General features: G+C 39.3%; 1 protein-coding gene across 1 annotated transcript in view; it reads right to left on the reverse strand.

Annotated features, from left to right (window-relative positions):
- The window catches only part of LOC125238616 (ATP-dependent RNA helicase DHX30-like), a 50,258-nt gene that overhangs the window by 21,296 nt on the left and 14,614 nt on the right, over positions 1-14,348 (reverse strand). The window contains 6 exon segments of the mRNA XM_048145981.1: positions 122-285; positions 478-629; positions 1,105-1,264; positions 1,777-1,933; positions 2,772-2,889; positions 5,580-5,772. Coding sequence (XP_048001938.1) covers positions 122-285; positions 478-629; positions 1,105-1,264; positions 1,777-1,933; positions 2,772-2,889; positions 5,580-5,772 — 944 coding nt within the window.

Consider the following 14,348-nt stretch of genomic DNA (forward strand, 5'->3'; position numbering starts at 1 on the left):
TTGTTAGCCAGTACCATCTCGATAAGTTCTCCATAAAAAGCTTGTGTTTTCTTTGAGCGTATTTTTGTTGAGCACTTGACATCTAAGTGCTGCAGAAAAGAGGTCATAAATGATTGCCTACCAGTGCCCTGTTTGAGCGTATTTTCCTTATGAGCTCCCGAATCGACGACGTAAACTACATCGGGGATGGTGATGGATGTCTCAGCAATGTTGGTGGCCAGTACTATCTTGCGGACGCCCGGCAGAGGTTTGTTGAACATGCGAGCTTGGTCTGTCGTAGATAACCTGAAATTTAAACAAATTGTATGTGTAAAATGATTGCCGTAAGCCATTAACGTTAGCAGTAAATTAATACGTTTTAAATTGGAGAACAAAAGAGCGTAAAAGTAACACTTTATTCAAGTTGCCTATAGGGACTCCTAATCCCTCCATTATTATTTTTTTCAATACTCGAGGATATAGGGACTGTGCACTAACCTGGAATGAACCGGCAACACCATGTGTGTGTTTTCATGGCAGCATACGTCGAGCAAGAGCTTCGCCTGTTTGATCTCGGCCCAACCGGGCAGGAAAACTAAGATGGCACCTTCTGGCTCCGTTCGGTCCACGGCTTTTACTACATCTACAACCTGGATGATAAAAGCCAAGGTTAAGGTTAATAGAAGGGTGGATAAGTTTCTTTACAATGCGGTATTTGATTGGCAGATTAAATTAGACTCTATAGACCGCAATCTACATATCAAATCGTATACGAGCTCGCGCGCCGTCTAAATAAGCCTTAGGAGCTGATAAAAGTTTGGTCCTAATCTAGCGATTTTAACCTCCTGGGGTTCGATGTCCTAATACTAGGACAAAATACCTACAATGAAATTTGAATCTGCGTGAAATAGAATTGAGTTGCTTTTGTTTTGATTCGTTCGATTTTCAAACAAAAGAAATTCAGCCCTGTTTTCTAGTACCATTGATTCAAATTAGATTGGCAAAATTTTTGTATGGTGGGTGGCTAGAGGTAAATAAAGTTCTATTTTGAAGCAAATTAAACACTTCGTCTCATTGAACGAGATCAGAAACAAGAATCTATTTCAAAAACAGGTACCTACAAACCTCTTGACAGTTAATTTGGGGTTTTCCGTCTTCTTTTTTGCAGTTTTCGAATGTGTTGGAAAGTTCCAAATTGTACTTCTGCTTGATGTCGTCCAAATAAAAGGATTCTACAGGAAATGTTCGTCCAGGCACTTCTACGACTGGACAAGAGTCGAAATATCTGCAAATTAATGTGTAATTTTTTACACTATATATGTACATTGTACGGCATACATTGGCGTGCGTTCATGTACCTATACATACTCACGCCTGACACAAAAGGGCACATGAAACTGCCCAAGTTTCAGTGCCACTCTAAGGGCCACTTGTACCAACGAAAATGGAGGGTTAACCCATTTTATATGGTATTTGACAGATGACAGCTCACTAACCCTGAGTTAAGTGGTTGGTGCAAGTGGGCCTTAGCAATTAAGGAGATGAATGAAAACGAAATTATGATATTGCAGTGACAGGTTGCTAGCTCATCGCCTCCAACACAAAATAACACAAACGGATTCTACTAAACTAACAGGAGGAAAGAGTGTGGTGAAATTATTAACCCGTAGCCACACAGGATATACTTAGTATAGGTACATTGTAAGTTGAATGTATTTTCAAATCGACAAAATGAGACTAAAGATGGAAAAAACGTATTGAAAAAGGTCTCATCAACAGGTCCTTGTTTGGTCTTACCTTGTAAATACGTCTGCGTCGAGCGTGGCACTCATGATGACCACGCGTAGTTCTGGGTTGAGGGTCACCGCTCGCTTCAGTAGAAGCAGCGTAATGTCAGTGTTGACGTCACGTTCGTGAGCTTCGTCGATGAATACACGGCTGCATCCGTGTAGACCTGTTAAATTAATATCTTTATTATTACCAGGATCATTATCTACAACTCAACTAGGTACATTACATTACATACATACATGTCATGTTTAATTTTAGTGACACATATTTTAAAAACACGGTTAATAGTGCGCGGCAAACTTTTAGACCACGAAGCCTTACCTGCGCAGAAGCGATTTTTCTTATTAGGTAGGTAGTTCTTTGCTCGTATGTGTACGATGCGCGAACTTATCCCCACCACCGCGCCTAATGGTCTAAAGTCTATGTTTATGTCTAAGTGTATGTATGGTATGGTCTAAGCTTGCCGCGCACTGTACTCACGTTTATTATGACACGTTTTGTGTACTGGTGGTCTTTAGTATATAAAGTGTAGCCGTCGCCTGAACTCATGTCATGCCTAAAGAAAGAATCGATAACTGAATGTGATTTAACATGTCGCTAATAGCAATAAAATAAACGTAAGGAAGACCGTATGTTTTTATTCTTTAATACTTTTGCCCGTGTGGTGACGGGTTAAGAATTTCACCACCCCCTTTCTTCTCGTGGGTGTCGTAGAAGGCGACTGTGGGATATGGGTTAAATTGTGGCGTAGGCGAGAGGCTGGCAACCTGTCACTTCAATGTCACAGTTTCGTTTTCTTTCAACCCCTTATTTGCCAAGAGTGGCACTGAAACTTGAGTAGTTTCATGTGCTCTGCCTACCCCTAATGGGATACAGGCGTGATTGTATGTATTGTATGTATGTATGTACTTTTGGTCATTAGGTTTTGGTTTTTGGTTTAAAGATAAGAAAATAATTGCTATAATATTTCCAATAAAATCGTTCAAGAAGATTGAACTTACCAGGGTTAGTCTGTAGCCTGCGTAGCAACACTCCAGATGTGCAGTATAGTATGCAGCCCCCAGGAGGCCGAGGTGGCTTCGAGTCCAGACGGACTTGATAGCCTACTGTTTCGCCCACCTAGAATATTATTCAGATATTATATGTCAGTTATTTATTGTTCCTACAATGATAGGTGGCGAAGGATATTGTGACAATCTATAGTTTTTAACCGACTTCAAAAAAGGAGGAGGTTCTCAATTCGACTGAATGTTTTTTTTTTTTTTTTTTTTTTTTTGTATGTATGTTATTCGATATCTCCGAGAATCGTGGACCGATTTTCAAAATTTTTTTTTTGATCGAACCGGTATAACCCCGAGATGGTCCCATTGGCACCAAGTCAGGGTCTGATGATGGGATCCTGGAGAAATCGAGGGAACTCTTCAAATGTTATAGGCACATGTAATGTTTTTAGTCTATTTTTCAAAGGTACACCAGTATTTACGTCTGATGGTAATAATTTTATGTGGCTGAGCTGATGATGGAAGGTCAACTCCTCAATGGTTAGGAGTTTAAGGATAATTCTTTCACTACTGTACATGTATTCGGACTGATACATATAATATCACTAGGAACCACTAAAAATCAACAAATAAATAAACTTTTTAACAAAAAATAAAACCGCCTTCAAAAATAAGCGCGTTACAAAACACGGAGAAACTAAAAAGCCAAAAATAATAAACCTTTCAATTCAGATTTCTTATCGTATTGCAATAAGCTAAACATCCAAATTATAAACAAATCAATTATTTTTGGAGTCGGTACCAGCCTGTGTATGGTTGGGTGGGGCAAACAGGCAATAGCAAGGCGACGAACAGGTCTGGTACCGACTACAAAAATAATTGATTTGTTTATAATTTGGATGTTTAGCTTATTGCAATACGATAAGAAATCTGAATTGAAAGGTTTATTATTTTTGGCTTTTTAGTTTCTCCGTGTTTTGTAACGCGCTTATTTTTGAAGGCGGTTTTATTTTTTGTTAAAAAGTTTATTTTGTTAGGGCCAGTTGCATCAACCACGGTTAGACACATCAATACATTAACGTCACGCAGTAAAAGTGTATGGAAATTCACATACATAAAAATTTAACGAACGCCAAATTCGGTAACAGACTGTTTGACACCGACCCTAAATGTTAGAGCGTAGTGCGAAACCGCTCTTCCTACTATTAGGCATTTGATTTGATCAAGATGAAGTAGCTTCCGGGCTTAAACTCAAACCGAAAGGTAATTTTAATAACATAATTCCTTTTTCGCAAGTGTATCAGACTATGCAATGGCCATCCTTTTCATGTGAAGAGGCAGGCAGGCAGGTTCTAAAACGCAAACTCAGAAGGAGCCAGAGTTGCTTGTCTCATTATAAAAACTAGAACCTTCTGGATGCCGTCAAACTTTCTTACTTAACTCGCTAACAACCTGCCTTGCAATTCCAACATTACCAAGGTAGCAAAGCGACGAGAGGAGTCCGCGTTACTTATCCAGTATCCTTTTATATTATCTAGAAGATTCGGTGTTTTCTAAACCATATGACGACTAACCTTCTCTCCCAGCTCGCCGTTGACCCACCTCGCGAGTCCAACCGCGGCGACCCGCCTCGGATCTGATAATATCACGGTGGCTTCGGGGCAGATTCGCAACACCGCCAGAGGAGCGCGACTTGCTTGTCCTATTGTATCTAGAAGTTTCGGTGCTTTCTAAACCATATGACGACTAACCTTTTCTCCCAGCTAGCCGGCGACCCGCCTCGCGAGTCCAACCGCGGCGACCCGCCTCGGATCTGATACTATCACGGTGGCTTCGGGGCAGATTCGCAACACCGCCAGAGGAGCGCGACTTGCTTGTCCTATTTTATCTAGAAGTTTCGGTGTTTTCTAAACCATATGACGACTAACCTTCTCTCCCAGCTCGCCGGCGACCCAGCTCGCGAGTCCAACCGCGGCGACCCGCCTCGGATCTGATACTATCACGGTGGCTTCGGGGCAGATTCGCAACACCGCCAGAGGAGCGCGACTTGCTTGTCCTAATATTTTATCGAGAAGTTTCGGTGCTTTCTAAACCATATGACGACTAACCTTCTCTGCTCGCCGGCGACCCACCTCGCGAGTCCAACCGCGGCAACCCGCCTCGGATCTGATACTATCACGGTGGCTTCGGGACAGATTCGCAACACCGCCAGAGGAGCGCGACTTGTCCTATTTTATCTAGAAGTTTCGGTGCTTTCTAAACCATATGACGACTAACCTTTTCTCCCAGCTAGCCGGCGACCCGCCTCGCGAGTCCAACCGCGGCGACCCGCCTCGGATCTGATAATATCACGGTGGCTTCGGGGCAGATTCGCAACACCGCCAGAGGAGCGCGACTTGCTTGTCCTATTGTATCTAGAAGTTTCGGTGTTTTCTAAACCATATGACGACTAACCTTCTCTCCCAGCTCGCTGGCGATCCACCTCGCGAGTCCAACCGCGGCAACCCGCCTCGGATCTGATACTATCACGGTGGCTTCGGGGCAAATTCGCAACACCGCCAGAGGAGCGCGACTTGCTTGTCCTATTTTATCTAGAAGTTTCGGTGCTTTCTAAACCATATGACGACTAACCTTTTCTCCCAGCTCGCCGGCGACCCGCCTCGCGAGTCCAACCGCGGCGACCCGCCTCGGATCTGATAATATCACGGTGGCTTCGGGGCAGATTCGCAACACCGCCAGAGGAGCGCGACTTGCTTGTCCTATTTTATCTAGAAGTTTCGGTGTTTTCTAAACCATATGACGACTAACCTTCTCTCCCAGCTCGCCGGCGACCCGCCTCGCGAGTCCAACCGCGGCGACCCGCCTCGGACCGGACACTATCACGGTGGCTTCGGGGCAGCTTCGCAACACCGCCAGCGGAGCGCGGGTTGACTTCCCGCAACCCGCTGCCCCGACGATCACCGAAACTTGGGATTGGGATATCGCTGAAGTTATTTCTTCGCTGTAAAGATATAGGGATGTATTGTAAGATTAATGTCAGTGATGTTCAAGTTCTTATTGAAGTTGAAACCTTTATGTTTGTGTTGGTATACTTGGTATAGGTATTACTAACAGGATATCCTACATATAATGGGCAAGTTTGTAACGACTGACAGCACCTTAGGCCGGTACAGAAAATACAATTCAAAATGATAGGTTTAAGTAGTAAAAGTTCCGTGACTTTCAATATTACTTATTTAATTTTACTTTGTGGCACTTAATTTCACTTTTAGTGTGCCATTGGCCATTGGTAATATAAATTATGTGTAGCACCATAGATTAAATATAATAAGATCATACCATCCCATACATTAAAATGTGACCGCCTAAAAACGTGCAAAGATGGCGCCACAAAAAAAGTGTCTTGTAGCTTTCGATTATACTTGTAGATGGCGTTAAGTGTCACTTTTGACATAGATTTATGGCTCGAAAGTGACACTTAACGCCAATCTACAAATAATCGATGGCAACAAGGCATTTTTTGGCGCCATCTATGTGTGGTGTAGTGTATGCGCGTTCTTATTAGGTGGTCGCATTTTTAACCCCCGACGCAAAGACGGGGTGTTATAAGTTTGACGTGTCTGTCTGTGTGTCGGTCTGTCTGTTTGTCTGTGTGTGTGTCTGTCTGTGGAATCGTAGCTCCCGAACGGATTAACCGATTTAAATTTTGTTTTTTTTGTCTGAAAGCTGAGTTAGTCGGGAGTGTTCTTAGCCATGTTTCATGAAAATCGGTCTACTATGTCGTGGTCGGGAGTTTTTAAAAAATTTTGATTGTGGTTAGGTTATAATGTATGGGATGGTATGATCTCCTTATATTTAATCTATGGTAGCACCCAAGTACCCAAAAGAGTTGGCAGAACACATAAAATTGCTCAATTTTAAATGCCACTCTTAGCAATTAAGTAAGAGTAGTCTGTGTTATACCCCTTCAGAATCAAGAAAGTCGGTCATTCTGATCTCCATACATTTTACTAGGTGACGAGTTCTTCCAGCTTTAGTAATCCATGTTGGTTTAAAAAAAGAACTCAAGTAGAAGTAGTGCGCAGAATAGAGAGAGGTTAAGGCTGGGATTGAAAATAAAATATCGCAATGTTTTTATTGTTTAATTCTGTTCATATTTAATTCCATTTAAACGTTAGGTGGTAATAAATAACTAAGCGCATATTAGACAGGTCATAACTATTAAAATAGATGTTTCTAATCTTTCTAAGTGAAAAACTTTATAATGCTCGAAGTTGAAGAGATAAACACAACATTTAGACTTGACGACCGGTCTGGCCTAGCGCGTAGTGACCCTGCCTGCTAAGCCGCGGTCCCGGGTTCGAATCCCGGCAAGGGCATTTATTTGTGTGAGGAACACAGATATTTGTTGCTGAGTCATGGATGTTTTCTATGTAAGGTAACGGACCCAATCATGGACAGTTTAAGAAAATTTTTCGCCTCTTTTTGATATTTCACTGATAAATGTAAAAATTCTACCGCTAAGCGTGTTAAATCTTGAATGTCCAATCCTTCTTTTACATTTCAAGCGTATTGCAGTATGGATACTCCTATTGCTTTCGTCATAGTTAACAAATTAAAAATAGGTGTTTTTTCTCCAATTATGGACGGCAGTTCTCCAGTAATGGATCCCCCATTATGGACAGTGAAATAAGTTTAAAATTTTACTTTTAAAGCCAACTGATACTCAATGATTCAATATTATATACCATAAATGCAATTAGTTTGAGTTATTTTAACATAGGATTGTTTCTTGTAAATTTTGGTTTTGTAAATTGTTCCTTGTCCATCATAGGAGGTAGGCAGTTTTTCGGTTCCAGTAATGGACACTCGCAAAATAACGCCATTTCTTTATATCTTTGGAGCAACAAACTAGTATGTTTTATACCTTATCTCATGCCTAATGCAGTAAGTAAAACGCATTCAAGTTTACACCGAGTATTATTTTTTTATTATTTTTTACATGAACTCAACTCTCTTAGCAACATTACTAAGAATTCGTCTTGATATTTTTTTCAGTAAACTGATGAATTTTATCTTGTCGCCAAATCCTTCAGAAATAACCGAATTAATTGAAACTTCAAAATGAAACAGCTCTACAACTCTAGTTTATGGTACATAGCCGTCAGTTTTTAGAAACTAATTTTAGATACTTATTTTTAAGGATTTGTGTTTTTTTGTCCATAATGGCATCACCGTCCATTATGGGGTATTTCACCTTATATAATTATTTGTATATTATATATATCGTTGTCTGAGTGTCCACAACACAAGCCTTCTTGGGTTTACCGTGGGACTCAGTCAATCTGTGTAATAATGTCCTATAATATTTATTTATTTAGATAGTTATGAATTATACATACTAACTCGTACTTATTTAAATTTAAAGCGGACCCCAGGCTCTCATGAGCCTAGGCAAATGCCGGGATAATGCAAGGAGGATGATTTAAATTTAATAAAAAGGTGATAACAATTTGGAATCATTACACATCACAAATTATATAGTAAAGTCAAAATACAATTAACAATAATACAGTCAAAATACAATTAACAATAATTTTGCATATAATTTAATAGTTATGTCTTATATATATGTAGCTCTAACAGCGACATTTTACTCCTACTTATTTGGTGGCCATTATGAATAATTGATAGGTTTATTTCGTGTGGTTATTTGAGGCACATTTTACTGTCGCAATTTTTTTTGTTCCTGAGTTATGGATGTTTTCTAATGTATATGAGTGTGTATTTGTTTATATAAGTATGTACCTAAATATACAGTCAAAATACAATTAACAATAATTTTGCATATACTTTAATAGTTATGTCTTATATTTATGTAGCTCTAACAGTGACATTTTACTCCTACTTATTTGGTGGCTATTATGAATAATTGATAGGTTTATTTCGTGTGGTTATTTGAGGCACATTTTACTGTCGCAATTTTTTTTTGTTCCTGAGTTATGGATGTTTTCTAATGTATATATGAGTGTGCATTTGTTTATATAAGTATGTAAATATACAGTCAAAATACAATTAACAATAATTTTGCATATACTTTAATAGTTATGTCTTATATTTATGTAGCTCTAACAGTGACATTTTATTCCTACTTATTTGGTGGCTATTATGAATAATTGATAGGTTTATTTCGTGTGGTTATTTGAGGCACATTTTACTGTCGCATTTTTTTTTTGTTCCTGAGTCATGGATGTTTTCTATGGATCTCACATCCATAGAAAACATCCATGATGTATTTATCTATATAAGTATGTAAATATATCGTCCCCTATTAGCACCCATAGTACAAGCTTTGTTTAGTTTGGGGCTAGGTTGATCCGTGTAAGGTGTCCCCCAATATATATATATATATTTTTAATCTTTTAGAAATTTTAGTTATAATCTCGAAGTAAATTCTATATCTTGGTCTTGTTTAAGATTTTCGAGCCGATGTCGATTGCAGTATTGCTTCTCTATTTCTGATAAGTCTTTACCTCGAGTTTCCGGTGACAACCATTGTAATAGCATCACCGCTACTAGCGCCACACTGGTAAATAAATATAATGAAATATATAAAGGAAAACTATAACGATAATTTAAAGACAGTATAGGGAAGTGAATGTGTGAAAGGTAATATATGAGAGAATAAATACACGAAATGTACGTGTAGTATTTTTGAGGTATGATCTCAATAGATAATGCGAGACTGAGATTAAATGGACCGCATTCAAGGAGAATGTTACAGATCAATACTGTCACATAAAATGCAAAGGCGTTATTACTTGTTTGCCCTTTATGTGCCCAAATAGATAAAATTAAAACTAGAACCAAGGGCAAAACCGAAGTGTAAAGATAAAGGATCTTACGTTTAACTTTATACGATATAAGAACAAATAAAAGTGAAATAACTACACAACCACATAGTGTCGCTACGAGTGATGATTGGCGGTTTAAAGTTTCATTGTCGCGGTCTAAAGTTACTAAGATTGATACTGCTGAATAAGAGCACTTGGCTACAATAACAGACAGAACGGCGACAAGAAGGGAAAGACAGAAGCTTTTTGCGCGGCGCGGGGTTTCTAGGGCTTGGAGCTCGGCACGCGCCGCGACGTTCTCCGCTCGCAGCCACAGCAGCGAGGCCCTACTCTCCTCTACTCGTCCTTGACTGGCTAACCAGTATGGAGACTCCGGCCACCAGTACACCGATACCATGCACGCTAATGTTATCACAATTGCAACCGATGATACGTATCGCGTGTCCACGCTCAATATGTCTGTTACTTGAGCACTTAACAGTTTCAAAGACTGATCGGCAACAAGGTAAGCGAACCTGTGCTTCGGACCGCAGTATTCACATATAGCTAAAGCGGTTATTGTCCAAGCTCCTCCCCTAGCTAAGGCTACGATAACATTGCCTATCACGATTAATGGCACTTGTGGGAAATAGTTTACAGTTAATGACAGCAGGTACAGAAAATATAGGAACATGAAGGCAGGCTTGCGTCCACGGATGTCCATCAAGAGCGGCACTACGAATATTCCTGGTATTGCACCTACTGTATTTAATATTCCTGAAACAAGTTAATATTTATATTTCATATATGTACTATATGTAGTAGCAATGCGATAATAATGGTAACTACAATTTAAAGCTTTTTAAGATATAACCCTAAGATATCGGATTAATGTGGAATGAAATTATACATTTCTGTGTACAGTCTAATTCGTTTCTACACACATGTAGATGTAGGTAAACTAATTCGAATGGATATGTTTACTTATCTGGTGCTCCCATACTGGGCTGTTATAAATGTTAAATAACATTTGTAACAGCCCAGTGTGGGAGCACCATTGGCAGAAGATACTTTTATCTATTGAACCCCGGCCACACATGCGCGTTTTGAGAGCGTAGGCGGAGCGTTAGCGGAGCGAAATGATAGTGGTGCGCCGGACGAACACTGCATGGCGTTTCGCGCAGAAGACGCCGGCGGGGACTAACGAGCGCGGATTGCGAGCGGAACGCCGGCGTTCGTCTGGCGCACCGCTATCATTGCGCTCCGCTAACGCTACGCTATCAAAACGCTTTATGTGTGGCGATGGCTTTAGTGATATTTATTACTACTTACGTAGTTACGAGATTTCTGTTGGATTCTCATATTCTTAAAGGGATTCTAGAATAGCCTTATTAGATGCCCTAGTTAAAAATATAATACATATAACTATATCGTCACTACTTTTAAAAAAACCTGTATCTTCGTCTGTCAATAAAAAGAAAATTGTAGTAAGTATGTATGGAATGCATATAGACTTACTGCGTTATAACTTTGAGGAACAGCGTAAGATACGAGATTTTTTAAAGTAGTGACGATATGTAGTTAGTTATATACTGACATATTTATAAATAAGTAAGTATTATAAACCTTTATTCTTACCATAATAGAAATATGTTGTTGTTGTCCAACTATAATCACCCTTTACTAGAGCAAAAAGCGCTGTCCGATTTACGGTGGATGAAATTCCTTGCAACAACGACAGACAGATAATTGGTGTAAGTAAAATACGCTGAAACAAAACGCCATTTTATGTCTAACTAAATATTTGAATGAATCTGTTCTATTAAGCAACTACTTAATTCGTCAATACACCAACAATAATAAGAATCCTTATACTTTTCATACGAATTATCATGCTGACAAAAGTTGCTAAGTGGGTCAGAAATAATTTGGTGGGATATAAGTAGGTACTGTGTCAATATTTAATTCATGATATAGGATATATAATAAAAAAACCGGCCAAGAGCGTGTCGGGCCACGTTCAGTGTAGGGTTCCGTAGTTTTCCGTATTTTTCTCAAAAACTACTGAACCTATCAAGTTCAAAATAATTTTCCTAGAAAGTCTTTATAAAGTTCTACTTTTGTGATTTTTTTCATATTTTTTAAACATATGGTTCAAAAGTTAGAGGGGGGGGACGCACTTTTTTTTCCTTTAGGAGCGATTATTTCCGAAAATATTAATATTATCAAAAAACGATCTTAGTAAACCCTTATTCATTTTTAAATACCTATCCAACAATATATCACACGTTGGGGTTGGAATGAAAAAAAAAACAGCCCCCACTTTACATGTAGGGGGGGGGGTACCCTAATAAAACATTTTTTTCCTTTTTTATATTTTGCACTTTGTTGGCGTGATTGATATACATATTGGTACCAAATTTCAGCTTTCTAGTGCTTACGGTTACTGAGATTATCCGCGGACGGACGGACGGACGGACGGACAGACAGACATGGCGAAACTATAAGGGTTCCTAGTTGACTACGGAACCCTAAAAAACATTATAAGGATAAGCAATCTGCATATACAGCTACAGTAATTATATTTCGATCTGATCCAAACAAGTGCGAAATAACTTCATGTAAATACTTTGCCGTCTTCAAACTGGTCAGTGGTTTCTCCCGACAGACGCGGGATGAGGAAAAACATACGCAGCAGTATAAATACGCTTGCGCAAACCGGTTCTTAGTAAATATCTTCGAAACACATTAATATGAAATAGATATTATTGACGTTTGCAAAAAAAAAATACTAAATGAAAATGTACAACATAAACATGATTACAAATAAGTAGTCAAAGTAGTGTACAGTGTACAAATTACTCACATAACCTCAAATTCCTACACAAATACCGCGTAGCTATTTATTTTGATGGCAGAAATTAACATTGCAGATTCCCGGTTTCAAACATTTGAGAAAGTAAAAAAAAATTAACAAGTTTAAAGTAGGCAAGCTTTTTTAGATAACAAGGGGCTATTTACCTCTTTATATTTAAATTTTTCATTTTGTTGATTATTATCATTTTCAGTTCCAATTTCCAATTTGTCCATGGCGTTTTTTTAAATCACATTTCTCCAACTGAAGTTATTATATGTTTAGTCGAGGTTTAAATAAAATATGTGTGAAAAAAGACGCGAGCGCCAGGGCCCGCAGGAAACTGGATACTGTGGCAGTGTGGGAGTAAATCGACGACTCAAAATATTATAAGTAGATGACGCGAGCTGTGCTGCACCGTTATATTATATTACACACTAGCTTTTACCCGCGGCTTCGCCCGCGTAATAAAAGTATTCTTATTGAAACGTTTACAAAAAATAAGATTTTCATTTGGATCCGTAGGTTTCTTTGTAGGTAGGTTCGACTCTATTGATCGAAAAGTGGTAAACCACTTTTTTGGCTGACTGTACCTTACACATATTACTATTGTTTTAAAAGAAATTCTTGCAATGATTGTAGAATTGTTACACAGCGACCACAGCGTAGGTAGTAGGTACGAATATGTATGTATTTTACCTATATAAATATTTATAGTGGGGAAACTTCATACAACCCACATAGCCAGTATCTCGACGCTATGGTCGGTAAGGTAAAAAATACTTCCTTGCATTATCGCTTACAATTTTTTCCATTTTGCTTATACTAATTGCAAACGTAAACATATAAAAGGCAAGCAAACAACGATTCTCTTACAGCACATTGAATGTAAAAGTTATTACGGATGCAGGATACTCACCGATGCCTACTTACATACTAATCCCTTCCCACTGAGCCACCTGCATTTTACACTGCCTAGATATCGATTGCCGACCGATTATTCCGACCCCAATCCCTATTCTTATCCCCGTCCGTATCTCTATCCTTGTCCCCGTCCCCGTCCCGTCCCTGTCCCCGTCCCTCCTCTATCCCTGTCCCCGTCCCTTCCCTATTCCTATCTTCGTCCCCATCCCCTATTCCTATCCCTATCCCCGTCCCCATCCCCTATTCCTATCCCTATCCCTATTCTTATCCCCGTCCCTATCTCTATCCTTGTCCCCGTCCCCGTTTCCGTCCCGTCCCTGTCCCCGTCCCTCCCCTATCCCTATCCCCGTCCCCTATCCCTATCCCTATCCCTTCCCTAATTTCCCTATCCCTATCCCTATCCCTAACCCTTTCCCGTTCCTGTTCCTGTCCCTGTCCCTGTCAAATTATCATGCTAGGAGGTGAACTTTGAATAATCCTTTCTTAGTGCTCCTCTAAGGAACTTCCGTGTCAATTTGAAATCTCTTGAACCAGAAGTAAAGATAAAAACAACCTATACTTATGGCTATTTTGGATATTTTAACCCCATTGTACAACAACAGGGGAGAAAATTTATTTTCCACCTCATTAGATTTTAAAATCGTTGTTTTTATCGTGATCAGCGACCCGATAAACCATAAAAACGATACCCATATTGTGATTTTGACTTACCCCTTTTGCACCCCTTTAGGGGTCAAATTTTCAAAAAACTGAAACATGTATTTAGTCATATGTCTTTAAGAATGTCTTTAGGAATCCTCTTGTGAAGTTTCGAATAAAATAGTCAAACTAATGTTGTTTCCCCATACAAACTTTGAACCCCCATTTCACCCTTTTAAGAGGAGAATTTTGAAAAATCCTTTCTTAGTGCTCCTCTACGCCATATAAGGAACGGATGTGCCAAATTTGAAATCTCTAGGACCAGCG

Source organism: Leguminivora glycinivorella, chromosome 2, assembly GCF_023078275.1.
Source record: "Leguminivora glycinivorella isolate SPB_JAAS2020 chromosome 2, LegGlyc_1.1, whole genome shotgun sequence".
NCBI classification, from domain to species: domain Eukaryota; kingdom Metazoa; phylum Arthropoda; class Insecta; order Lepidoptera; family Tortricidae; genus Leguminivora; species Leguminivora glycinivorella.